Source organism: Chrysemys picta, chromosome 19 (genome assembly GCF_011386835.1).
Source record: "Chrysemys picta bellii isolate R12L10 chromosome 19, ASM1138683v2, whole genome shotgun sequence".
Taxonomy (NCBI): domain Eukaryota; kingdom Metazoa; phylum Chordata; order Testudines; family Emydidae; genus Chrysemys; species Chrysemys picta.
In genome coordinates, this window is record NC_088809.1 from 25,917,026 (window position 1) to 25,944,848 (window position 27,823).

Below are 27,823 nucleotides of genomic sequence, written 5' to 3' on the forward strand. Positions count from 1 at the left end.
GGGGGGTGTGGGGGTGCAGGGCAGAAGGCTGGGTGTTGGGGGGAGGTCAGGGCAGAAGGCTGGATGTTGGAGACGACTCGAGGTCATGGCAGAGGGCTGGGGTGTGGGGGGGGTGCAGGGCAGAGGGCTGGGGTGCTCGGCTTGTGGGGGTGCTCCCAGCCCCCTGCTCTGAGCGGCTCATGGCAGGGGACTGGGAGGGATATGCCCTGTTCCACCCCCTTCCCCAAGGCCCGTCCCTACCTCTCTGCCTCCTCCACAGAGCACGCTTGGCTCTGCTCCGCTCCCCCTCCCCCTCGCAAGGGCCATCTCTGGCAGGGAGGAGGAGGGGCCAGAATGCACCACGCTGGGGGAAGAAGCAGGGGAGGGGAGAAGCTTGGCTGCTGCAGGAGCAAGCTTCTGCCTCCTGCCCCGGCAGGGGAGAGTGGTGTGTGGGGGGGTCCCGGCCCCCCGCCCCACTCAGCCCCCCCGCCCACTGCTCTCCCCTGCAGGGGCAGGAGGCAGAAGCTTGGTCCTGCAGCAGCCAAGCTTCCCCTCCTCTCCCGCTTCTTCCCCCAGCGTGGCACTTTCCGGCCCCTCCTCCTCTCACCGGGCAGGCAGCATGCCACTCAAAATCGGCTCGCGTGCCATGTTTGGCACATGTGCCGTAGATTGCCGACCCCTGCTATAGAATGTCACAGTCACCCAATGCTATTACATTTCAATACTTGTACAAATTTATTCAATTTTGTTTGCCCTTTAAATTGTTTTTGTGAAGCTTAGAGATCACAAAGAAATCCAATTTTATGTCTTGAAAGAATACACAGAGTCATTAAACTAACAGAAACAAATGCAAATGTCTATTAAATGCAGCTCCTCTCCATTCCCTCTCTCCCAGGAGAAAGCTGTATGCATAGCATGTGCGTGTGTGGGTTAGTTAGTGAGCTGTGTGTTGTTTGGGAAGACAAAGTCAAAGAAATGGGTCTTGCATTTGAACAACAGCTGTACACATTTCTAGTTCTTGTGAGAGTTCAACACAGTCTGGAGCAATCCCCTAAGAAGGCCCATCTCCTGCATGGACGTACTTCACCTCCGACAGACAGTTCCATTGCTCCTGAGGAGTGGCACTGACGAGCCCCTTCTAACTTCCTCACTCAAAACCAATCCTCCATTTGGCACAAAATCTCTCACGCTGTGACTCAGGCTTGAGGTGCAGTTTATTAGTAGTCTCCTTCTCTCAGTTCTCCTCCCCAGGCAGCTAATTCGCAGCACGGAGCCCCCCTAAACCCCCCCCAGACAAAGTAAAAGGCACCAGCCACTCAGCTCTGTAACTCTCCATTCAACTCTGTACAGAAACAACACAAGGCAACCGCAAAGGGGGAGGGGAGGGGGGTCAGGCTGTCAGTAAACTCTTTTATTACAACTCATTCAGTTATTAAAAACCCACCACACAGAGCATGAGGCTCCCTGACCTGGAAGAGTCTGCACATACCCATTTCCCAGAGAAGTTTAGTCCTTCTTGGCATAGATACTGTCCAGCGCATTCTGGGCATCTGTGATCTGCTGCTGCAGTCTCTCTCTGGTAGCCTCGTTAGTAGTTTTTTTCAGCATGCCTTTCATTTCTTCCACAACAGCCCGATAACCCGCCGTGTTATGGAACACCCGGATGGCCCGGTCCCCACACGACACAAGATAGCGACTGTTAATGTCGAAGGCTAAGTCCGTGATGTACTCTCCATGGACATTGACAAAGTGCTCCTCCTTCTCCCCCCTCCGGGTGTTGTACACAGTGATGCTGGTGCTGCTAGAGATGGCCAGCACACGAGCATCAGGGGACAGGGCAATGCGACAAGGCTCCATCACTTCACATTTCCCTGTCAGGAGCAGATAAGGATCTTGTTGCTTCTTGTATTCTACATCGGTGTCCCACAGCTTCCACGTACCATCCTTCGAAACGGTCACCATCCTATGGCAGGAGAGAGCACACACGTCACAGCTGCAAAGAGACTAGGCAGCACCATTCCTCTCTCCACCCTCACAAACCACAGCCCCTGTTATGGAACAGAAAGAAGGAACAACTCTCCTGAACAGTGCAGACTGCAAGTAGAGAGCAGCTGACCCCATTATCTGGGGAGAGGGGAAGGTTAGTGCTCATAAAAGCAATTCCCTTCAAACATGAGCATATGGGCCTGTCACCAATTGGGTCAAAACTGAAGGAACAGGAAATCTCAAATGTTAATATAAACGAGAGTCTTCATTCTCCATCCCCAAGTGGGGAAGAATGGCTATGTACCAAGGTTAGTGCAATCTGTCTGGAGTGGGGGAGGAAGAAGTGGGACCCTGCCTGGCACAGTCTCCATGCTGGCTCAGATTTGCTGCCATGGATTCCTTTTCCCAAGCTTCCTATTTGTCAGGATGGACAGAGTTTTGGGGCACACTGCCGAGAAAGGGGAGTCCATACAGGCGTACTGCTCCTATACATTAGGAGGGGCCAGTTAACAAGCCACAAGGGCATGGGATACTGATATTTTTCAGGGTAGCTCCTTACCGTCTGGAGTCATTGGAGAAAGAGAAGGAGTACACGCCAGCAGTATGGCCCTTCAGCTCAAAGGCCCTGGTCACCTCCTGGAAGTCTCCTCCCTTGCCAAAGCACACCTCCCATACCTTCACATCAGGGGTGAAACCACATGATGCTACAAACCTGGGGAGGGGAGAGAGAGCAGGTGTGTTCATCAGTTATGCCAGCCCAGTCACTAAGCATCTCCCAGGCCTGTGACAGCGCCAGCATGATTCCATTTTTGGATCCCTCCTAAACAAACTGAAGGAATAAAAAGCAACCAGTTGGGGGTGCCAAAAAGTGAGTGTGTATAAGAAAGCATTCAGGGTGCTGGCTGATCCTGTGTGGAGATGTGAATCACAGCTTGGGTCACATGGAAAATTAATTTCACCTGCCACCAAGAAGTCACTGCAGTGACAGGTGAATGGCAATCCCAAGGGATCAGTATGGGACAGGACGATGCAGAGAGACCGCTCCAAAGAAAGGAAATCCTGGCATCGCATGTTTCTAGCCCAGCGAAAGGGGAGCCCAAACACCTGCCTTCAGGGGTCAGGATCCTCTAGTGCCTAAGCTTGGAGGCTGATGAGCTCATGGCCTCACTGGTGAGAGATCATTACAGAGTGATCTTGGTTAATGGACAATGTCCACTACGAAAAATCACATTTCCATCAGAAGATTTGGTAAAAGTAACCCCTACAATGTTCTTAAACTTGGGGGGAAAAAAAAACACAGCAACACATCTGCACCTCTGACAGCACAAGTCTAGTCAGTCAGTCTCAGATCTGATGACATACTGCTAACCATGTTCTTGAAGACTGGGAAAGAGTGTAACAGCAGCAGCAATGCTGAAGGTGAACAGGCAGCAAGCAGGTGTAGAAAGGGAAGGAGAGAGGAGCCAGAACATGCCTAGTGGTACCACTTTTAGACCTTCTAAACAAGCAAGGGAACATAACCTTCCATAACTTCTCAAAGGTTTTTAGGAGTAGGATGTACTGTTTAAAAGTGGATCTATTGAAATTTAAAAATTAATCAACTGCAAACAATTCAAGTTGATGATGCCCCTTTGGGGAAGGAGTGAGGCTCCTAGCCTGTTTTATTTCTTGTGCCCCTCACACTCCCCGATGGGAGCAGATAGCATCCTGATCCCCCATCCCCTTGGCAGCAGTCTTGTGTTCCTCACCGCCCACAAGGAGATACAGCTGCAAAGGCGTTGTTCATCTGGTTAGTGTTGATGTTGGCCAGGACTTCACCCTTCAGGTCCCAGATCAGAATGGTTGTGTCACTGGAAGCTGTCATGATGAACTTCCCTAGGAAATGAAGGACAAAGATTAGTCGTCTCCCAAGTCTAGTGTTAGTCTAGCCACACAGAAGAACATGCTAGCAGCCAAGCAGTCATATCACTCAAGCTTCCTGTGGGCTGTCCCACCAACCACCAGGAGAGGAATGTCTAGTCTAGAAAGCGATCCATTCCCAGACATCAGGGAGGGAAAGAAAAAAGCAAAAGAATTCCCCAATTCTGAGAGCTGTGGGGTGGGGGAGAGATCCACTCTGAGCTCCCCTCTTCCTGGATGCAATGGCAGAGAGAGGCACAAGGCTGGCAAATGCTCATTGAGAGGCAGTTTCAGCTGCTCTTGGACCAAAACTCTCCCCTCTGAGCAGGACCCCTGCACTTGACTGGGCTTAACTTTTTTTGGAGCGGGAGCAGTTGTAGTAAAGAACAGGGCAGGAACTAAAGGTCCCAAATGCTTCTGCCCTGGGCATGCTCCTTTTTGTAGCTAAGTAGACCATGGGCTTTCTGCATTCAGCCAGATAAAGCTTTCCCATAGTGCACAGAATATGCCAACCAGAGTCTACAAGCTTCAGTGACACAAGGCTTTAAATGTGTCCTCCTTGCTCATCAGTCTTGTGAAGATCACTTGCAAGAAGGCTCAGTCCCTGAGTCTGCATTGATACTCAGTCCCTTTAGTTTCCACAGGGTGCACCAGGCTAGGAAGGGTTGACTTTGAAATAAGACAGTTACCTTTGTCCATAACTGGTGTTCTTCGAGATGTGAAGAACTTAGGTGTGTGTTCGCCACATGCACCGGTGCCAGAAGTTTCCCCTCAGCAATATCCGTAGGGGACCGGCTCTGGCGCCCCCTGGAATGGCACGCACATGTCACAGTATATAGGGCACTGCCAGCCCCCTCCACCTTCAGTTCCTTCTTTCTGGAAACTCCGACAGTGGGGAAGGAGGGCGGGTCATTGAACGGACATGAGCAACACATCTTGAAGAACACCAGTTACGGAAAAAGGTAACTGTCTTTTCTTCTTTGAGTGATTGCTCACATCCATTCAACTTAGGTGACTCCAAGCAGTACCCCTGGAGGCAGGTAAGGAGTTCACGGACATGTAGATTGCAACACAGCTCTGCCAAACCCAGCATTGTCCTTGGCCTGCTGCGTGATGGCACAGTGGGCCGTGAACGTGTGTACAAGGACAACGTCGCAGCTTTACAGATGTCCTGGATTGGAACACATGCCAGGAAGACCTCTGAGGATGCCTGCGCTATAGTCGAGTGGGCTCTGACGATCGGCAGCAGCGGGGCCCCTGCCAGCTTGTAACAAGTCCTTATGCAAGAGGTAATCCAGTTAGAAATCCTCTTCATGGACACTGAGAGACCCTTCATCCTATCAACTGTAGAGATGAAAAGCTGAGTTAACCTACGGAAAGGCTTTGTCCGATCTAGGTAGAAAGTCAGGGCCCTTCTTATGTCCAAAGCATGGAGGCGCCTCTCTTCACTAGTCTCATGGGGCTTAGGGCAGAAGTCCGGAAGGAAGATGTCCTGGCACATGTGGAGAGTAGACACCACCTTGGGAAGGAAGGCCAGGTGGGGCCGGAGTTGGACCTTGTCTTTATAGAAGACCATGTACGGCAGTTTTGAGGTCAGGGCACGCAGCTCAGAAACTCACCGCGCCGACGTCACCAGGAAAGCTATCTTCCATGATAGGTGAGACAGGGAGCACAAGGCCAAAGGGTGGGCCCGTGAGTCTGGACAGAACCAAGCTGAGATCCCACTGAGGGACCGGGGACCGAACTTGAGGAAAAAGTCTCTCGAGATCTCTGAGAAATGGGAGAACACCATCTGCCCCTGGACAGGTGGATGAAAGGCAGAAATGGCTGCCAGATGCACTTTGATAGAGGAGTGTGCCAGGCCCTGGTTCCTCATATGAAGCAGGTAGCCTAAGATCGACTGCACTGAAGAATGCGAAGGAGAGATGCCCCGTTCAGCCGCCCAGTGGGAAAACCTCATCCATTTTGCTGGGTAGATCTGTCTAGTCGAGGGTTTTCTACTCCCCAGGAGGACCTGATGGACCCCCTCCGAACAGGTCCATTCTTCAGGGTTCAGCCACGCAGCATCAACTTGCCGGCAAGTTAAAGAAGTATGGGCTGGATTAATGGACTATAAGGTGGATAGAAAGCTGGCTAGATCGTTGGGCTCAACAGGTGATCAATGGCTCCATGTCTAGTTGGCAGCTGGTATCAAGCGGAGTGCCCCAAGGGTCGGTTTTGTTCAATATTTTCATTAATGATCTGGAGGATGGCGTGTACTGCACTCTCAGCAAATTTGCAGATGACACTAAACTGGAAGGAGTGGTAGATACGCTAGAGAGTAGGGATCGGATACAGATGGGCCTAGACAAATTAGAGGATTGGGCCAAAAGAAATCTGATGAGGTTCAACAAGGACAAGTGCAGAGTCCTGCACTTAGGACGGAAGAATCCCAGGCACTGCTACAGACTAGGGACCGAATGGCTAGGCAGCAGTTCTGCAGAACAGGACCTAGGGGTTACAGTGGACGAGAAGCTGGATATGAGTCGACAGTGTACCCTTGTTGCCAAGAAGGTTAACGGCATTTTGGGCTGTATAAGTAGGAGCATTGCCAGCAGATTGAGGGATGTGATCGTTCCCCTCTATTTGACATTGGTGAGGCCTCATCTGGAGTACTGTGTCCAGTTTTGGGCCCCACACTACAAGAAGGATGTGGAAAAATTGGAAAGAGTCCAGTGGAGGGCAACAAAAATGATTAGGGGGCTGGAACACATGACTTATGAGGAGAGGCTGAGGGAACTGGGATTGTTTAGTCTGCAGAAGAGAAAAATGAGAAGGGATTTGATAGCTGCTTTCAACTACCTAAAGGGGGTTCCAAAGAGGATGGATCTGGACTGTTCTCAGTGGTAGCAGATTACAGAACAAGGAGTAATGGTCTCAAGTTGCAGTAGGGGAGGTTTAGGTTGGATATTAGGAAAAAACTTTTTCACTAGGAGGGAGGTGAAGCACTGGAATGGGTTACCTAGGGAAGTGGCGTAATCGCCTTCCTTAGAGGTTTTTAAGGTCAGGCTTGACAAAGCCCTGGCTAGGATGATTTAGTTGGGGATTGGTCCTGCTTTGGGCAGGGGGTTGGACTAGATGACCTCTTGAGGTCCCTTCCAACCGTGATATTCTATGACGCGAGGTCAGGGTGCAAGCGGCAACTGTGGTCCTGTGACAGCAAGTCTGGTCGGTCCAGCAGGGGCCACAGGAAGACCGCTGCCAAGCTCAGTGTGCCGAACCAATGTTGGCGCGGCCACACTGGAGCAATCATAACTTGGGCCATGTCTCTCTTGACTTTCGCCAGGACTCCGCTGACGAGCCGGATCGGAGGGAACGTGTACATCAGGCTTACCACCCAGGATAGGAGGAAGACATCGGAGAGGGAGATCCCCATCTCTGGAAGATTGCGCAGGCTACCTCTGAGTGGAGCGCCCACTCGTGGTGAGAGAAGTCCCTGCTTAGGTGATCCACTAACGTGTTCTTGACTCCCGGGAGGTGACACGCTTCTAGATGGATTCCGTGGTTGATGCAGAAGTCCCAAAGATGGAGTGCCTCTTGGCATAGGGCTGAGGCTCAAGCTTCCCCCGTGTGTTGATATAGAACATCGAGGCTGTGTTGTCTCAAGATTGTGACCACTCTGCCCAACAGGTGAGGAAGGAAGACTGCGCACGCCCTGCGGACCATCCTGAGCTCTTTGACATTTATGTGTAACGTCATCTCTTCTGGGGGGCCACGTACCCTGAGTCTGGAGATCGCTAAGGTGTGCCCCCCAACCAAGATCCAAGGCATCCGAGACCAACTTGGCCGAGTGGGGAGTGCTGTCGAAGGGGACTCCTTCTAGGACATTCCCGGGGTCGTACCACCATGGGAGCGAGGTGAGTATTGTTACGGGAATGGTGACAGACTTTTCCAGGTGGTGCCTGGACTGGGAGTAGACAGTTGCCAGCCATTGCTGCAGGGGTCGCATCCGGAGCCTGGCATGGCGCACAGCATACGTGCATGCCGCCATATGACCTAAGAGGCACAGGCAAACCCTGGCTGTGGTTAGGGGAAAACGCAGAGACTTCTGCAATGAGTTCCGCTAATGCCCTGAACCTCGCCAGCAGCAGGAACGCTCTGGGGGAGGCTGAGTCAAGCACCGCTCTGATGAACTGCAGCCTCTGTACCGGAACGGACGTGGATTTTGTGTTGTTCACCAACAGCCGCGGCGATGGCACATGCCCACAGCACCGCAACATCCCCTTGAACCTGGAGTTGCCCTTGAGAAGCCAGTTGTCAAGATGCAGGTAGATTGGATATCCAAATGTCTGAAGTAAGCCGCCACCATTGGCAGGCACTTGGTAAATACCCACAGTGCTGTCACTAGGCCAAACGGAAGGACCGCGAATGGATAGTGGTTGGGACCTACCATGAACCGAAGGAAGTGTCTGTGTCCCTCAAAGATGGGGATATGGAAGTATGCATCTTTCAGATCGAGAGCTGCGTACCAGTCTCCCAGATCTAGGGAGGGGGATGATGGAGGCCAGGGAGACCATGCAGAACTTCAGTTTCGCTAAGTAGTGGTTCAAGCCCCAAAGGTCTAGTATGGGCCACAGACCACTCTTGACCTTGGGGATTAAAAAGTATCAGGAATAGAACCCCTTGTTCCTGTACTCCACAGGAACTAACTCCACCGCACCCAGCTGCAGTAGACCCTCTGCCTCTTGTGCGAGAAGACTCATGAGAAGGGTCCCTGAAGAGGGAAGGTAGAAAGTAACTGAAGGGTGTAACCCTGCACCACTGTATTGAGGACCCATCAGTCCGATGTTATAGACGCCCATGCAGGGAGGAAGGAAAAAAAAAAAAAACAGAGGGGAAGGAAGGATCCGGGGAAACAGGCTGGTAGGTCGCCCTCAGGCATACCCTCAAAACGGGTGCTTGCCCATCTGCTTACTGCGGGTCAAGCCTGACTGTGATGTAGACAATGGTTGGTGGCCAGGGCGCCTCTTGTAACACCTGGATTTTTTTATGGGGAGGCTCCTGGCAAGGGTGGCTCCCCTGGCTCTGAGGCTGCTGCGGCTTAAACCGCTTGTGGGCAGGGCCAGGGATGTAAAGGCCCAGTGTTTTCAGGGTCGTGCGGGAATCTTTCAGGCCATGAAGTTTATTGTCTGTCTGTTCTGCGAACAGGGTGTGCCCGTCAAAAGGGAGGTCTTGCATTGACTACTGAGCCTCCGAGGAAAGACCAGAGGAGCAGCCTAGAAGCCCTGAACAATGAGATGGCCAATGCCATGGTACGGGCGGCGGTGTCCACTGTGTCCAACACCGTTTGGAGAGTTGCTCTGGCCACAGTCAAGCCCTAATCCAGGATCACCAGAAACTTCTTCCTCGAGGCCTCAGGAAGGGCGCTCTTGAACTTGGTCATGGCCTGCCACATATTAAAATCATAGTGGCCTACGAGGGCCTGATGGTTGGCCACCCGCAACTGTAGACTGGAGAACAAATAAACTTTACGCCCAAACAAGTCTAGTCTCCTTGAGTCTTTATTCTTAGGGGTAGCCCCCGGCTGACCTTGTGTCTCCCTGTGGTTGACTGCCTCTACCACTAAAGAATTGGGAGTAGGATGGGAATAAAGGTACTCGTGACCGTTGGTTGGCACAAAAGTACTTGTGCTCTGCCCTCTTGGAGATCGGAGGCAAGGAGGAGAGGGTTTGCCAGAGGGCATTTGTAATTTTTGCGACCCCCGGGAGGTAGGAGCAAAGCTACCCTGGCTGGGGCTATGGGGCAGAGAATATCAAAGAGGGAGTCTACAGGTTCCTCTAACTTCTCTGCCTGGAGGCTCAAGTTGGCAGCGACCCTCTTTAACAGCTCCTGATGCATCTTAGCATCATCCTGGGGAACAAGTGGAGGGGGCCCCACTATAACCTCGTCTGGCGACGATGAGGAGGAAGCCAGTACCAAGGGTCCTCCGCAACCAGAGGTGGTCCAGCAGCTTGCTCGCCCACTTCCTCCTGTGCCTTCGGGGTGCCTGCAGCTGAGGCCTCTTGAACTAGAGGGGAACGGGGGAAGGAGGTAGCCGGTCTCTCCAAAGCTCTGGATACCGAGCAGGCAGCCTGGGAGGGCTGAGTGAACCCCCATGAGTTCCATGGGTACCACTGTGCCAGCCACGGAGTCGGAGGCCACGGGGCCGGCTGTGGTGCTGTCAATGTAGTCTGCACCATAGGTATCTGAGCTTGTCCCGCAGCTAGGGAACCTTGCTCCGAACCTGAGCTAGAGCCAAGTGGTCGCACCCTGCGACCAAGACGGGGCTGAGAGGTGACTCTGTCCCAATCGGTACTGGTCCCCCTCCTGGAGTTGGATCTGGCTGACTTCGATGAGCACCTGGATCAGGGCTTCAGCGACCGGCAGCACTCGGTGGATCCGCAACGGCCCTGGGCTGGCAATCTACACCTCACGCTTGATGAGTGGTACCAGGAACCAGAGCGGGCTTGGCGTCGTGAAGATGCAGCCGCATGCGGTGATGCTGCCCTGGAGGATCGGCAACGGTCTGGAGAACGGTACCATCAGTCCCTCAAACTGTTCCTGGAGCAGTACCAGTGCTGCGGAGATTCTGGGCACTGACTGAAACTCCTGCTGTTGACGCGTGCCTCCAGAGGTCTGCACCCAGTCACTGGCGAGCTGCACCTCGAGTCTCTCTTGTCCGAGGTCCGGAGACCAGATGGGGCTGGAAGCTTCTGCCTATCATGGTCAGAAGCATGTCGGCTGCAATAGGGTGACCGTTGGCGGGATGTTCCCTGGGATGCGGAGTGTTGCCGTAGAGGTGGAGACTGTAGTGGTCCAAACGTGGGTTTTCCCTGTGACTGGGACCCCACAGGGGTCGGAGTGAGAAGCATGGGGAGGGACAATCTCTTGCACCGCTTGCAGGGCCTCCGGTGTGGATGGCACCTGGAGCTGACAAGGACCTCTGTTGCTATCCAGGGTAGCCAGCGGGGAGCGGGCTGGGGTACACCACTTGACCTGAGCTGGGGCCTGAGATCCCGAAAGGGGTGAAGAGACAGGGCCTTGATCCACCCCAGACTTGTCCTTTCCATTGCGGGAAGCTGGAGACCTTCTTCGCCCCGTCTTCTTGGGCTTCTTGACTGGAGCCATGTAAAGGGACTGGTGCTGGCTCACAGACGGTACTGGCAGGGCACTGTACGCTGAGGTCATGGTGCTTGGTGCCGAATCAGAGCGCTGCTTCAGCATTGGGGTAAGGGCAGACTCCATAAGGAGTGCTTTCAAGCAAATGTCATGCTCCTCCTTCATCCTGGGCTTGAAGGACTTGCAGATTCTGCACTTATCACTAATGTGACCTTTGGCCAAGCACCGTAAACAACTGTTATGTGGATCACTAATGGGCATGGGCCTTTTACAGAGATCACAGGGCTTAAAGCCTTAATGCCCCATCCCGAGGTGAAGTCCCATTCGGGACCTACTAAGTCTCTAACAAATAGGGAAACTAAAACTAGAGGGTAACTATATACAATAATATACAAGAGGTAAATGGGTTCGAACGAGAAGCAACAGTGCTAGCTGAAGCAGCAACAGTTCTATGCACCGTCACTGGCGGCAAGAAGGAACTGAGGATGGAGGGAGCTGGCTGCGCCCTATATGCCATGGCATATGTGCGCCTCTCCAGGGGGGCGCCAGAACCAGTCCCCTACAGATACTGCTGAGGGAAAAACTTCTAGCACCTGTGCACGTGGCAAGCACACCCCCCCAAGTTGAATGGACATGAGCAATCACTCGAAGAAGCAGCCAATGTACAGGCTGCCATCAGTCTAAATTCTGAGCACTGCCTGGGAAGTCACAGCTTCTTGGGCCTGGCACCTCTCAGAATCCATTGTCAGAGTTGGAGTCTAACGATGCAGTTAAAAGACTTGACTCCCCACAAGAAACTCACCCAGACAGGTGCAGGTAATAAAATTGAAGGGACGCTGCCCACTTAAAAGTCATAGATAAAGAAACTGATTTGGTTACAACCCATGCTACTAATGCACTGCAGATTGCTGCTGATGCCATTTACTTTGTGTATGTCTCTCAGCTTGGACACAATGAATGTTTCCCATTTGTTCAGAGACAAAAGGTGGGTGACATAATCGCTTTTATTGGACCAACTTCTGTTGGTGAGAGAAATAAGCTTTTGAATTTACACATAGCTCTTCTTCAGGTCTGGGAAATTTACTCAGGCCAGGTCTACACTTAGAACGCTGCATCAGCCCAGCTGCACCACTGTAGCACTTAAGTGAAGATGCTCCTACACCAATGGGAAAGAGCTCTCCCATCGGCGTAGTTAAACCGCCTCCCCGAGAGAAAGTAGCAGCTCTCCCATTGACATAGCACTGTCTACATGGAGGGTTAAGGTCAGTGTAACTATGTCACCGCCCTGAACAACTTAGTTATACTGACATAGCTCTGTAGTGTAGACCTGGCCTCAGAATATCACAGCTAAATACATGGTGGAACACATTGTTTAGGGTTAAGTAGGTAGTTAACCCAAGTTAATTCAAGGTGAAGTGGCCCATTAACATCCCTCCAATCACAGGGAGGAAAGGAAGGGTGGGAAGAGCAGTGTGTGTGTGTGTGTGTGTGGGGGGGGGGGGGTTATTAGTGGTTTGGTTATAGATTGTTATAAGCAGCCATAAATCCAGTCTCTATTCAGTCCATGATTCCTAGTGTCTAGTAGAGTTATGATTTTAAGCTCACGTTTTCAAAGTGTTGTGTAGGTTTCCTTTGAGCATGAGGACTGACAGGTCAGACAGTGACTGCTTTGTGAAAAGTGTTCACCCATTGGTGAGAGGGTTTTTTTTTGTCTGTTACCATTTTCCCATGTGAGTTTATTTGAGAGCAGTGATTGTCTACTTTGCCCCAATAGCAACTATGTGGGTGACTTAGTGCACTGGATGAGGTACACCGTGTGTTGTGATGGGCATCTATAGGACCATGGATCTTGAAAGGTGTGTTGTGGGGGGTTGTTGATCGCTGTAGCAGTGGAGATAGGTCTGCAGGTTTTGCATCTGTTGTTCTGGCAGGGTTTGGTGCTGCTCTGCGTTGGAGTCCCCTGGGCTGTGGGGAGCTTGTGTCTGATGATGAGCTTGGAGAGGTTATCTGATGGCTAGTGGAGGGGGTTCAGGAAAGATTTCTTTCAGGATGGGGTCCCCATCGAGTATGGGTTTAGTTGTTTGACATGGATTCCAGTTTGGGGTGGTAGATGACAACTAGGGGGATGTGGTCAGAGGGGGTTTTATTTCTGTGTTGAAGCAGGTTCTCTCAGGGTATTTGGGTGGCCCATTCCATGATGCTATCTATTTCAATGGTGGAGTGTCCTTGTTTGGTGAAGGCAGTTTTGTGTGTGTTAAAGTATTGGGAGCATTTTCTGTAGTCTCCGAGTGCCTGGCTGTAGATAACAGACAACTTCACCTTGAATGGTCCCTTGAAATAGATGCTAACTACTTATGCTATTGTATTTAGCTCAGACACTCTGGCTATGGCTACACAGCAACATAAGCCTAAGCCCCCTTGCATCCACCAATAACACCAATTGTTAATCTAAGGCTTAAACCTAGGGTCCCAGGACCCTACAGGGCTAGAGGGTCTCTGAGCCCTATTGCTTTCCTGTGTGTACGTGGCCCCAGAGGTCCTCCGGATATAGCCCAGAGTTCCTTGGGGCAACTTCCTTAGTCCTCTTCCTGCCATTGCACTCTATTGCAGCAGAAGTCACACCTCCCTCTCCAACTCAGATCAGTGTTCAGCAGACAATGGGTTAACACCAGTCTGCAAGCACACTGGCAGGGTTTTCAATGCAAAGAAGCTTTTTGCAAAGAGCTGCTCCCTGGTCACAAGAGCACAGCCAGATTTTGATGCATGACCTCAACACCCTGGCCCACTGTGGGGGTGGTGAGTAGGAGCCAGCCCAAAAACCTCCCTGCAGCCTCCTGTGGTGGTGGCTCCAGCTTCTCCTTGCCGCTGCACAGCGCTTGCTCAGATCAGGGAGCAAAGCTGACCGGTGGGAGATGGCTCCCAGCTGCCAAGGTACCAGGGGTCATCCCTCCCCCAGCATGCTCCCCCTTCCTGCAGGGCAGCTGCTTGGTCCCACCTTGCTCCTGGGTCCCCCACCCTCCCTGGAGCTATGTCCAAGGGCATCCATGCAGCGTACCCTGTGAGGGCGATGAGTGGGAGCCAGTCCCAACAGTTCCCCACAGCTTCCCAGGGATCCCTTATCCCTACCTCCCGGGGTACGGCAGGGATAAGGGAACCCGTGGGTGCTGGAATACACTGCACCCCAAACCCTGAGGAAGCTCTTCACCTCTCTGACAGCAGAGAGGTGAAATCTACATTTTATGTCAAACTTGAAGACAGACAAAAATAAATAAAAAGCCAAACAAAAACAATTTCACTAGACATCCCATTTTAAAAATTAAGAATAGCAACGTTTCATTTTAATAGTTTGACAGCCCTGGAGATTGATATGCCAATTATCCCCAGACAGGTGCACACGGGCATTTTCCTGCCAATGTGACTCAGATTAGAGCTGGAGAGCCCAGTTCTCAACTTAGATGGTAGCTCAGTATAAAGCCGCCTCGAACTGCAGTCATTCTACTGAGACAGCCACCAAAGGAGCTAATTATGCAGTTATGTGCTCCTTATGGCACCAGAGTCCCATCAATAGCACCTCACAGTTAGGAAACAGGGTGGGCAGTAGAGTTTTCCCACGGTGAAACACATTAATAGGGATAGGGTTACTTTGACTTGGGCCTGTGCTTGAGCATGGGACAGAAAATCCCTAGTTTAGGGTTAAAATACAGTGTAGATGCTCAATCCCAGAGTTCTCCGATCCAGGTCAGCTGACTCGAGTCCCACTAACTCTAGTCTTACATTGCTGTGTAGACATGCCCTCTAAGTTTCCCAGACTTGAAGTAGAGCTCTGTATAAGCTTGCAAGTTTGTCTCTCTCACCAACAGAAGTTGGCCAGTGAAAGATATTACCTCACCCACCTTGTCTCTCTAATATCCTGGGACTGACACAGCTACAACATCCCATTTGTTCAGTCAGGTTTGCCCTCAGGTTCTTTGCTGCAATATTTGGGATTCCAACATCACAGCCAAGTGTTGTGTTAAAAACTAACATTTCTCCACAACTCTAAAAAAAAGAAATCCAATGAAAATACTCATTTTACTCTGGAGTCACACACAGGTCAACAGTGTCCCTTGAAATGCTAGGGCTCCTATAAACAATGATGTGACCTTTCTTGCAGCCACAACTCTGAGCAGGATCACAAGACATTCAGAGGTAAATCTTAATCCATCAGGACCTGTGTGGATTAACAGTACAGCAGCTGAGGTCCCACCGTTGGGAACAATGTTTTGTTACATGGATCCCAGAAGCTCTCGGTGAGCACTCCCTTCCTCATCCTATCAACCTGCACTTGGAGAGATTCTTACCAGTTAAAAACACATCCGTGTGTCAGAACACAACACGTACAGTGTTAGAGACCAGACCTCTTATTAAAACCTCTTTGCAAGCAGAATCTCTGAAGAGTCAAGAAGGGAGAACATATGCACTGGGAAGTGAATCTGAATGTTCCTGGCTGTTATAGGAAGAACTCTCTTTGTGGACATTAAATATATCTACTTAACACATGAGAGTGGAGACAAGTGTTAAGTGACTTCTCCAAGGTCACTCAGTCAGTTACTGAGCTGGAATTAGATCCGAGGTGTAACCAATGCTCAAACCAGCAGCTGTTGCTCTTCAGAAAGTACAGGGCAGATGGCTCATAAGCCCAGATGAAAGGGGGCAGCCCTGTCTCTGTACCTGTCTCAGCAATTCCGATGTTGATGATGGGGGCTTTGTGCTTCTTTGGGAAGTCCTCAGGGGCTGCAGTGAAAGTGAAGTTGCCATCCTCCTTCTTGGTCATTTTAAAGACACGAATGGTCTCTCCGTTTGCCAGCCAGGTGATGAAGGCTCTGAATGAAGGAAGGACAGTCATTTCCTGTAGCCAACTCCCTTTGTGAGAATGCAAAGTGTGGCACCTAATGCCCATTTTGATAGTGGTTTTTTGGTGATGCAGGCACCTGCCCACTGGGTATTACACCAAGACCCCCCAGCTCATTCCATACAGGTCAAACAGTCAGAAAATAACTTTTGATCCCTACAATCTGGGCTGGATTCAAACCAATAAGGCTACAGCTACATGTAATCAGGCACAACCTAGGAGAGATGGCTGGGGTCATTACTGTAATTAAGGGGTTTGGCCAGTTTTTATATTTAAAGACCACAGCTTATCATGCTGACCAATATTCTCTTTGTTTCCTTGGGTACAGAGAGATGGGAATACACCTCGCGTCTCTTGTCTTGCACTTTGATTGTAAACCCCTTGAGGCAGAGACTGTCTTTTTGTTGTTTGTACTGTGCCCAGCACAATGGGGGCTGGGTCCATGGCTGGGGCTCCTAGGAGCTACATTAATACAAGTCATAAAACAAAGACTCCAGGATCATTTGCCACTTTCTCAGCAGGTTTACATCACGCAAACAGCTGCAGCTCTGCTCACAGCACTGGCCTGAAAGCCTGGGAAGTGCTGCAGCTTGCTGGCCTGCACAGTTAACCTCCCACTCAAATCCATTTTCCTGTTGCCAGGCCCAGACGGTGGGGTGAGGGAGAAAGAAGCTGAAATAGGAACAGGCCAATTCTGAACTCACTAAACCCTGTGAAAAGAGGAACTAATTTTCAGGTGAGGGAATTTACTTGTTCAGATCAGCAAGGATCTAATAAATCTTCAGGGGCAGTGTGCTGGACAAGATCCTGCTCCCCCACTTAGGCCTTTGGAATAAGAAGGGCTATCCTGTCAAGCTAGGAAAAGAAAACCCTTCCTTTGTAAGTCTCCTGCTTTGATTTCCCAGCCACACCCACAGCAGTCACTTCTCACCTGGAATCTGGGCTGAAGCAGACCAGTGTGGCATGGTCCAGTTCCACATTGGCTCGCATGCAGCGGTGCTCACGCTCCAGGAAGTCTTTGGTGCTCCAGATCCGGACAGTGCGATCATCAGCGCAGGACACCAAGTACTTGCCATTGCTACTGAAGTCGAGGCAGGTTACGCTCCCACTGTGACCCTGCAGAAAACATGATTAGCACCAGCTTTCTGTGTGATGAATGGAACAGGTAATCTGCCTGTTCCATCCCAGGGCTCCAAGGCCTGCTGAAGGTGACCACTGGCCACAGCTGAGACACAGAGAGAGAAAAACATGTACATGAATCCCATCTGCTTCAAGAGCAAAAACCCACAGGACAAAGACCCCCTTCCCGCCCAAACATAGCAACAATTCGATCCCTAGGTCCTCACACCCATTCTCCTTCCCCCTGCTCTTCTACTGTTCCAGGGCAAACCTTTCACAGCTGATTCTCCAGGGCACTGGGCAAGTGAGTCAGAGGGAATGGACACAGGATTGCGTGTGAAGAATGAGGTGGGCTACAATAGGAAGAATTATAATAATTCCTAACACTTACACAACGCTAGATCTCAGAGCACTTCCAAAAGGAGTTCGGGATAATTATCCCCATTTTACAGATGAGGAAACTTAGGGTACGTCTTCACTACCCGCCTTATTGGCGGGTAGCAATCGATTTATCCGGGATCGATATATCGTGTCTTGTTAAGACGTGATATATTGATCCCCGAACGCGCTCACCGTCGACTCCGGAACTCCACCAGAGCGAGCGGCGGTAGCGCAGTTGACGGGGGAGCCACAGCCGTTGATCCCGCGCCGTCTGGACCCCAGGTAATTCGATCCAAGATACTTCGACTTCAGCTACGCTATTCGCATAGCTGAAGTTGTGTATCTTGGATCGATCCCCCCAGTGTAGACCAGCCCTTAGGCACAAGGAAGTCAAGATCACTAAGCAGGCCAGTGTTAGAACTGGAAACTGAACCCAGGTCTCCTGAGTCTCAAACCAGTGCCCTCTCCACTAGGCTATATTGCCTCCCAAAAATACCACCAAGCTGTTATATAGCATTTTTCATATCATGTCATGCTACCCCTTGCCTGTGTGACTGCCTACAGCACCTTCCTGCAGCTTGATTTCAGGAGGCAGCTACTGACAAAAGGAGAGACTTTACCCATCATTAAGGAACTCTCAGCATTTCAGTGGGGACTGAAGCAGCAGAGAAGAGCCCAGCAGAGGAATGCGAAGGCACTGAGGTCTGTGAGGAGCTGCAGCAATCACAGATTGGGATGGGGACAGGGACATGACAAGAAGTGTTCATTTTCCAAGTTCCCAGGAGGAGCTGCTCAGGGGTTGCAGACATTAAACAAAGCAGTCCCAAAGAGGGCACATCCTGGAACGGGCAGGGAACTTGTGCCTCATGCTTGAATGGCAGATCTCTGAGCAGGTGTGTGCAGATGCATGGAAATCTGTTGGTACCTGTCCCCATGCATAACAGTAGGTCAATGTCCGTTGCCAGGCAAAAAAAAAAAAAAACAGGTGCTGATGTTCACCAACTGATATGCCAGTTACCTTGAGAGCGGCAGCTAGGAGTGGATGTATGAAGTTGTGTTGCTGGGGCTTATCCTTGCGGCTTCGTTGGTGCTGCTTCTGTCTCTTCAGTCCCGATGTCTGTCTTACTGCTTCCCCATTTACTTTCTGGTCTAGAAAAAAAACAGGAGGAGGGAGAGGCATCAAGGTGATTTCCTGACATCTGTATCTCATTAGGAAACAAAGAGACAAATCGAGTAAACCAGACCCACCATGCACAGTGGGACACACGAAAGAGTTACGAAGCAGCTCTGATGCTAAGGCATTCCCTAGAAAGTCTGCTCCCTCCTCTTTGCTAAAAGATTCTCACCTGATAGATAGACAGCCCCTAAAAAGACATTCTCATGGTAAAGCAAAATAAATCAGTTGTTCCTGGGAAGGGTGTGGGAAATTAATTGCCCCCTTAACTTGCCCTGAGTTGTCTAGGTATGAAAGCGTGTACGTAACATAAGGAGCAATTGCTTGCACCACTTATTGTTAGAAACATAAAACTGAAACTAGTTAACATACCATGTTTTTTATATATATATATAAATAATATGCTGGAGTTAGGGTTGAGAGTTTTTACCAGTAATTTACAGATGCAAAGCTGTAGAAGAACATTGTAGTTATATGAAAAAAATCACCACTAGGAACTCAGCCTAGATTCCCCTTCCCATATCCCTGTCCTTCTCCACATGTGGTATGGGGAAAAAAAAAAAAAAAGGCTCTTGGATTTCTACTTGAAGCAAAAATATAACTAAACGAGTCTACTGGTCTCTTTTTTTATCCTGGACACTAAGGCTGTCCCTAAGCAACAAGAACAGAGTGTATTTACTGAAGAAAAGAACACAAAACAGGATTATAATGTTAGCGAATTACACATACACCACTATTCCTAAGAGTCACCTTGCTCCAGGGTGTGATGGAAACGATTTAACTCAGGTTTGCCTGGTACATTATCCTGCTCCACAAGCAGTGACTGAAGCTACATCAAGGTGACATACTGCATTCCCAATTATGAGGACTGACATTAATATTCAATAGCTTCTGGGGCCCAGACCCCAGAAACGGATAGAAGGCTTCTCTTGACACCCAGGGTCATGACACCCAGGCCCAGCCACCATCAGTTCCTGGCAAACATTTACTCTTTTAAGCAAAAGGATTTGGCTAGTGCCAGCAAAACTACAGATTCCCACCAGAGCAAGAATGCATTTTGGAGACCCCAGGAAAAGTACAATCCTACTACGAGTGCAATCAGGAGAGGGCAGAGCTACAGTGTAAGGTGGTGTCTCAAAGGACTAAAACATCTGCAAGTGATGCCCTTTTGCTATGAGGCTTGTTAATGTAGTGGGTTTAGGCCTTGTCTACACTTAGAAGTTTTGCTGTTTTAACTATAGCTAAAGCAGAAAACCCCCCATAATGTAGATGCAGCTACACTGGCAGTTGGTGGTATAGCTCATTCAGGTTTGGCAAACCACAATATACCAGTATATCGGCATCGACACTAGCGGCATGCTTTGGTCTGAATGCTGCTGTTACCAATCAGGTGGACAACAGAAAGTGGATTTTTGAGTTCTGTTCTTCATCAAAATCTGCTGTCCGTTGTAGAGCAGTGGTTTTCAAACTGTGGGTCGCGACCCAGTACTGGGTCACAGCACCTCTGATCAGCACCGCGGACCAGGCCATTAAAAGTCCTGCGGCGGTGCCGCCTGACTAAAGCACCGTGCTGTGCCCCCAGAAGCGGCCAACAGGTCTAGCTCCTAGGTGGGGAGGATACAGGGCTTTGCATGCTGCCCCCACCCCAAGTACCGGCTCCACACTCCCACTGGCCGGGGGCGCAGTGCCTGCAGGCGAGAGCCACGAGGGACCACTTGGGTGCCTCTGCTTACGAGCCGGATGTGCTGCTGGTTGCTTACGGGGAGCACAGTGAGGTCTGTAGTGCCAGAATAGGCGGGAAGCTGTTGACTGGGAGCTGCTGGAGGTAAGCCTGCGCCCCAACCCCCTGCCACAGCCTGGAGCCCCCCTCAAACCCAGAGCCCCTCCCCGCACCCCAAGCCCCTCATCCTCAGGCCAAAGCCCACAGCCCACACCCCCAGCCCAGAGCCTGACCTGCTCCAGCACCCCAACCCCCTCCCCCAGCCCAGAGCCTTCATTCCCAGCCCCACCGCACAGCCCTCACCCCAACCCTGAGCTCCTCCCACACTCCAACCACTCATCCTCAGCTCTGTTGGGCCACGGGCCTCAACAATTTTCTTAACTGGGTCACTAGAAAAAAAAGTTTGAACCCCCCTGTTCTAGAGAGCTTTCCTGACCTGGAGACCAGGCTTGTTTCACGGAGCAGGGTGATTTCGGGGCTATGGGTACGCTGGCAGACAGACAGACAACTTGGGGAGAAGGATAGCACTGGGGCTGAGGCAGAGAATTAGCGGGTCGGAAACTCTAGTGTCCCCATCCTGGGTGACTAGAAGAGCCCGTGTCTCTGGCTCCGGGCCGGAGGATACCCCGGCTCGGCCTGCCGGATGTCTGGGAAGCGCTGACAGGAGCTAGCGCCCTGGCTTTACTCCCAGCAGCTCCCAGGCGGCTTTCGCCTCGCCGTCCCGCTCTAGCTCTGCTTCCGAGCCGGGCGATCCCGCACACCGGCCGGGCGTACCCAGTCCCGTTTCCCGGGCCGGTGCTGAGCAGACCGGGACCCACACCCACCCCGGCAGCCCCGCGCTCCCCTCAGCGGGAGCTGGCTTGACTCCCCGGGGATCGCCCGGGTCCGCTGGCTCCCTCGGCAGCGCCTGGCCCGGGCCGCTCTCGCAGGCAGACCGCTGAGCTGGACGGACCCAGCCTGGCTTGCCGGGCTGGGGCGAGCCGCCCGCTGAGGGGCTCTGGGCACGGGGCCCGATCGAGGGCGGCCCCGGCCCCGCTTACCAGCCGGCTCCCCGGTGCCCGGCTCCCGCGGCGAGCCCTGTCCCAGCGCCGCCAGCAGCAGCAGGACCAGGGCGCCCAGGAACAACGAGACCCCGATCAGCGCCGCCGCCGCCTCCATCTTGCCGCCACCTCAGCGCACGGGGCCGAGCACGGCGCGGCAGTCACGCGCACGCTGAGACCACGCCGGCGGCATTGCGATTCAATGAACAGCAAGAGGCACGGGCAGTTCTCGCGTAGTCTTGGAAGAGGCGTGTCATCATCAGGGGAGTCGTATTTACGCATGCGCAAAGACGCTACTCTGGGATGAGCCATTCATCCTGACAGGTCCTTGCAAAGCAACCCCTGCTGAGGGAGAGCTGCACTGCAGGCAATCACCTGTGCGCATGCGCTCTGGAGGCAATGGGTAGCCGCTTGCTGCGTGGCTAGGGCCCTGTGCGGGCCGAAGTTTGGAGCCCCGGGTTCGGATCCCAGCTCCGCCGCAGACGTCTGTGTGAACCTGGTTGGGCCTGTCCCCTATCTGCACCGATGGGGAAGGGTGTTGTGTGGTTCTTGGCAGCAGCGCCCTGCGCCCTTCCCTCACCCTCCTGCACAGCACCCTCCCTGGGAGGCTGGTTCCATTAGCCTTGTTTGGCAGATGGGGAAACTGAGGCACAAAAAGATGACATGACTAGCCACCAACCCAGGAACAGAACCCAGCACCCCTGTGTGCCAGACCAGTGTCACAGTGGGACACCAGAGCCACTCTACTGCCTACTGTTTTCTAGCTTCATGCCCTTCCCTCTGCACACAGAGACGGTGGTAAAAACTGCAAACCCATGGTGATGTTGCATTCCATATGTTTTATAGAAATATGTTTATAAATGTGAATATAATTTAACTGGAATATGCTTTATGCAAAAGGTCTCATTATGTAGATATCATTACAAAGCTTATAATCTACTGAGTGTGTTCATCCTATTTGTATGAATGTATCTAAAACTAGAAATATGAAGTATTACTCTGAGGTCCTATTGTAAGTATGCAAAGTGTGGGCCATTAATGTGGCTTAGGATCTTGATGGCTCCCATTGACTAGGACAATTGGTTGTGAATGGGTTTATTTACCTGCAAGCCTTCCATGAGGTCTTACAGTGACATGTGACCATGTCACATGATACTGGAATCCATCTTAAACCTGGTGCTTTTCCATTTAGAAGGAGGGGTGGGGACCCAGAGAGACAAAGGATCCCCGCCTTGCATAGGTGCTGACTCCGTGAGTGCTCTGGGGCTGGAGAACCCGCGGGGAAAAATTAGTGGGTGCTCTGCACCCACCAGCAGCCAAGTGCCCCGCCCCACCTCACCTCCTCCTCCGCTGAGCACGCCACATCCCCGCTTCTCTGCCTACCTCTCAGTGCTTGCTGCTGCCAAACAGCTGTAGCAAGCTCTGGGAAGGAGGGTTGAGGAGCGGGAACGTGGCGTGCTCAGGGGAGGAGGAGGGGGTGGGGCGGGGATTTGGGAGAGTCGGAATAGGGGCAGGGAGGGGGCGGAGTTGGGGCAGGGACTTTGGGGAAGGGGTTGGAATGAGGGTGGGAAGTGGCAGGGTAGGGGTGGAGTCAGGGCCTCTGCCGCCTTATGCCAAAGCTATAAAAGGGGATGGAGCAGGACAAAGCGGTCCCAGTCATGAAAAAAACCCTGCTTTTCACCTAAAATGTATGCTGGAACTAGCAAGGAATTACCAGGGGAAAGAATTGGGCCCAGACTAGGAAAGAGTCTAGTCTGTGAAAGAAGCTTATTGGAACATCTCTGAGGGTGAGATTTACCTGTATTCAGTTTCTTAATATATTACGCTTAGACTTGGGTGTTTTTGCCTTATTTTGCTTGGTGACTTACTTTTTTCTGTCTGTCATCACTTGAAACCACTTAAATCCTACTTTTATACTTAATAAAATCACTTTTGTTTATTAACAAACTCAGTGTATTTGAGTAATACCTGGGGGAGCAAACAACTGTGCATATCTCTCTATCAGTGTTATAGAGGGCGGACAATTCATGAGTTTACCCCGTATAAGCTGTATACAGAGTAAAATGGATTTATTTGGGGTTTGGATCCCATTGGGAACTGGTGTCTGGGTGCTAGAGATAGGTAACCTGCTGAGTGGTTTTCAATTAAAGCCTTCAGTTTTGGGGGGGCATGGTTCAGACCTGGGTCTGTGTTGCAGCAAACTAGTGTGTCTGGCTCAACAAGGCAGGGTTCTGGAGTCCCAAGCCATCAGGGAAAATGGGCTCAGAAGTAATTTCAGCATGTAAAGTGACAGTCCCAAGGGGGTCTCTGTGACTGAGCCCGTCACACCCACCCCGGGCTGTTCTCAGGAGACGCCGGGGGGAAACACCAACCCTGTAGGCAGCAGTGCCAAACAAGGGGAGCTCTGGGGGCTCCAGCAGGGGGGTGGTGAGTGTGGGAATGAGACACAGTCCAGGAGGGAGGGTGCAGGGGTGCATCACTACTGGCGGAGATGGCTCTGCTCTGGTTAGTGGCTTCCCCATCCTACTGCCCACGTGTGGCCTGCGTCCCTGGCTCCTCCCCTCCCAGAGCCCCTGTAGTTGGACTTTTCTCCTTTACATAATATGGGAGCATTTCCCCCACTTCTTACAGAGGTTGTGGCTCCAGCTCTTGGACCAGCAGGTTGTATGCAGGCACAGCAGCTGGAGACACCTGCATAGTCATAAGCACCTGAAACCTGCCTGGGGCTGGTGCAGGTTACTATGCACTGTTCCTTTGCAAACCATCTATTCACAGTATGTTCCACTTGGTCTATTACAGAGCCCAGGGAAAGGAGGAATCCTTTGGTGTGGGCTTTTGGCAGCAGGAGCCCCTGTTGCTCAGTTCTGTGTATCCAGAGGCAGCAACAGGGTGAGAAATGCTGAAAAACTTAAGAAATACACCATCAAAATAGGAGGGAACAAAGTCTCTTTATCACAAAGGATCTGCCATTACTTACAGAGCCAGGGCATGCATGGGATATAGGAACAGGACATTCCTTTGGCAACATGACATCAAACAACATTCATGGGAAAACTCCTGCATTCTAGAACATCCTAAAACTAAAAGACAGAGAACATTTGCTTGGGAAACACCCATGAAGGGGAAATCCAGCAGCTGCCTTTGAGCTACTGTTCCAAACATGAGAGACAAGAAGATACGTTGCTCACCTTACAGGAAAAGGAGCAAAAGGGCAACAAAATGCAGCAGGAGACAACCGAGCAGCCCAATTATTCAGCTGGGCACAACAATATGAACAGGAGCTTTCTGTTGATTTGTACAGTATTCTCCACTCCAGAAGCCAGCTTCTGAGTTCAAATTGGACTGAAAGGGAGGTGGGGATTCCACCAGAGATATGACCAGAACAACCACTGCTTAGAATTTAACCCTCACCAGCCAGAGTAACCACTCAGACCTAGTGTGGACATAGGAGCTATTAACAATGGGCTGGAGACTAAAGCAAACACACAAAGAGTCTGGATAGAGTTGGTTATCCAGAGTCTAGGCCCTCCCATACTGAACAGAAGTAGCCATATTTGTGAAGATAAGGCTTGGGTAGTGAGAGATGCTGACCTTCTCATGAGGCATCTTCCATGGAACCACAAAGAGCTTCATGCACTAGCCTCATTGTTGGCAACTCTCCAGGGGCACTTCCATCCCTAGGACAGGTGGGGGATGAGGAACTAGCATCTTGTTGCTGAGGTGGGCTTTTCTGCAGCTCTTGTGGTCTCCCTGTCCCTTGATCTCCGGGGATGCAGCTGAGTGATTCCCTCCCATGGTCAGTGGTTGCTGCCTCTAGAGCTGAGCAGTGAGTTGGGGAAGGCGCTCTCCTCTCAGTGGGCACCCTGGGCTCCTCTGAACCCCTTGGGGCCCTGCTCTCACTGGTTATCATCATAGCTTGTCACTCCAAAACTGCAGCCAAGACCTGGTGTTCTCACTGATCTCAATAATTCCTTGGGAGTACAGGACGTTGCCGGGGCACTTCATCAGCCAATGTTCAAATGTTTGCCTAAGCTCTCCACATTCGGGGTTGTCCCTCAACTTCCACTTAGAATAGAATTATAGAACATCAGGGTTGGAAGGAACCTCAGGAGGTCATCTAGTCCAACCCCCTGCTCAAAGCAGGACCAATCCCCAGACAGATTTTTGCCCCAGATCCCTAAATGGCCCCATCAAGGATTGAACTCACAACCCTGGGTTTAGCAGGCCAATACTCAAACCACTGAGCTATCCCTCTCCCTAAAGTCACCAGCTTTTGCTACTTCGCCTCTTGTTCAAGTTAGAGTACACCAGTGTTTTAGTTTGAGATCAGCACCTGGAGGGAGTCATTGTGAAGGAACCAGGTTCTCCAAGACCATCGGCATTTCCCACCATTGTGTTACTCTGTAGCCTTGCACGGTGCTATTTTCAGGTAAAGGATTTTCCAAGGCAAAGCTCTTCTGGACATCAGCATCTTGGGTAGTGGAATGTGTCGATACAGCATGTGTCCTGGATCATGCACTGATTTTGTCTCTCCTTTTGCTGACGGCCTCCCACCACATGGATGGGGGTGCAGTCCTCGGGAGGCAGTATGGCGACGGCGGGACTGAGACTGCAATAGGAGACTCTTGCTGGTGAAGGTGAGTGGTTGTTCTGCAGAAATGGAGCATCTTACCAGGTGTGATGGGCTCCTCCCTTGTAACTAGGAGGAGTTGTTGCTGGGGTCTGTCCCCATCACTGCCTGGGTGGCCTGCTCGGGTATGCATGCTGGGTCGGTCAGGATAGAGGTGGAAATGCTCAGCTGGCGGAGAGAGCTCAGGACAGCTGGGGAGACAAAACCAAATGGGACGAGTCAGTGTCCTCTGCTGATAGGCTCTGAGCTGCTTCAGGCAGCCTGTCAGCTTGCCATAGGGCACAGTGACCGCCGTGCCTGGCCATCTAACCCATACCCCGGCTCTCACACTGGCCTGGGCCAGCTGCTGCACAGGAAGATCCCTGTTTATAGGCAGCTATGGCATAACCTGCCCCAGAGGAGGTGTCCTCCTAACCCCTGGCAGGGCTTAAATCCTGTCCCATGTACCCATGGCGCTTCTCATTATCTGCACCTTTGTCCGATCCCCTGTTGAATCCTGCTAAATTTTGCCTTGGGGAGCTCATGTGGACGGGAATTCCACAGGCTAATTGTGTGATGTGAAAAGTATTGCTCCTCCCTCTGGGTTTGCAATGCGCAGCCTTTCCCTTTGCCCACAGTATGAGACTGGGAAACCATCAATGTCTCTTGCTGCAGCTGCAGACCAGGAGACTGTACATCCAACAAGCCAGTCTTCTCCTCCCCATCCTTCCAATCCTGACCTTGCTCCCGGAACCACATCCCAGTTTGGCGGGTCCCTGCCCCTGAGCCCCATCTAATGTAGAGATTGGACCTCCCTCTGGCCAAGCTCAGGAGCAGGAGAAACAGGGCGGAATTGAGCTAGGAAGTGAAACCCTTGCTGACCCCAAGGCAGGGGGGAAGAGCATTGCCAGAGCAGCTTTGGGCAACCCCAGAGCTGGCCCTGAGAGCGCCACTCCCCCGAGACAGCATCCCCCAATGCAAACACAGCCCCCTCACATGCCCCCATCACAGTGCAGTTCTCCTGTTCACGGCACTGACGGGTGAGACGACTTCCCACCCAGCTCAGGCACGAACAGCAGGGGCTGCAAGCTGGGAGCAAATGCCAGGCAGGGCCAGCCCCTGCCTTCTCCAGGGCAGGCAAGGGACGAAGTGGGACTACGTACTAGGCCGAAGTGCTGGGAGGGAGCAATACTGGTCCAGCCAGGCTAGTGACGTCTGGCTGAGGCTGTCCATGCTGGCTGTGGAGACCATGCCATTGAAGGATTCAAACAGAGGCCGGATGATGATGCTGAACTGATGTGAACAGAGCAGTTAAGGATTCCCCGTCACAAGGCAGAACTGACTGACCAGCCCCCATGTCCCTCACTCTGCTGCTGCCCCTTTCCTGCTGGCTCCTGGCACTTGGGGAGCGACACAGCAGGCTGCAGAGTTAGTGCCACCCTGCGTGGTGCCAGGCCAGGCCATGGCTCATCTGGAGGGCAGGAGCATGAGCTCTAAGCCCACAGCATCTTGCTGGGAACAAGGACAGGTGTCCTAAAACCAACACCGGGGGGACTACAGGGCATGTGGATACCAGGAGTGTGGGGGGTGTCAGGTGATACCCTGTACCCCATGTTCACCACTTTTGTTCTGATATATTTTGTACAAAGCATGCCTTGCGAAGTATCGTTTGAAAACTCATGATTTACTGAATATTGCTGTCCTGTTAACATGTGTATCATCATTGTGTAGGGCGGCATGAGATTTTGCTATATGTTTGTTACTGAAACATGTTGTGAGTCTGGGGAATGCCCATAGACTAGGTCCTTAGAAATAACAAAAGGCCTTGCATGTCATCCCTGAAGATGCTTCAAACATCAAGAACACAGATGGTGTCAGCAAGAAATTT

At 51.6% G+C, this 27,823-nt stretch overlaps 2 protein-coding genes across 4 annotated transcripts in view; both read right to left on the minus strand.

Moving 5' to 3' along the window:
- Window positions 1-1,375: 1,375 nt before the first annotated feature.
- Window positions 1,376-21,543, minus strand: TBL2 (transducin beta like 2). Its single transcript, XM_005294340.5, has 7 exons — window positions 21,327-21,543; window positions 18,411-18,541; window positions 16,824-17,008; window positions 15,712-15,863; window positions 3,714-3,840; window positions 2,525-2,677; window positions 1,376-1,942 (listed from the first exon to the last, which is right to left on the minus strand). Exons 1-7 carry the CDS (start codon window positions 21,442-21,444, stop codon window positions 1,486-1,488), a joined length of 1,323 nt encoding a protein of 440 aa, XP_005294397.1. The 5' UTR covers window positions 21,445-21,543; the 3' UTR covers window positions 1,376-1,485.
- Window positions 21,544-24,255: 2,712 nt separating this feature from the next.
- The window catches only part of MLXIPL (MLX interacting protein like), a 57,289-nt gene continuing 53,721 nt past the window's right edge, over window positions 24,256-27,823 (minus strand). For all 3 annotated transcript variants that reach the window (XM_065573281.1, XM_065573280.1, XM_005294339.4), the window contains 2 exons: window positions 27,099-27,228; window positions 24,256-26,147 (listed from right to left, as the gene is read on the minus strand). In XM_065573281.1, coding sequence (XP_065429353.1) covers window positions 26,026-26,147; window positions 27,099-27,228 — 252 coding nt within the window. In that variant the 3' untranslated portion in view covers window positions 24,256-26,025. The remainder of the gene's footprint in view (window positions 26,148-27,098; window positions 27,229-27,823) is intronic.

Bases quoted from the DNA above. Each gene is read 5' to 3' on its own strand.
- TBL2 (XM_005294340.5), bottom strand. From the start codon at position 21,444: ATGGAGGCGGCGGCGGCGCTGATCGGGGTCTCGTTGTTCCTGGGCGCC. The intron at 3,841-15,711 runs GTACAGAGACAG...TTCATTTCCTAG, and splicing joins CATCGGAATTGCTGAGACAG to GGAAGTTCATCATGACAGCT. The intron at 1,943-2,524 runs GTAAGGAGCTAC...CTCCTGCCATAG, and splicing joins TTCTCCAATGACTCCAGACG to GATGGTGACCGTTTCGAAGG.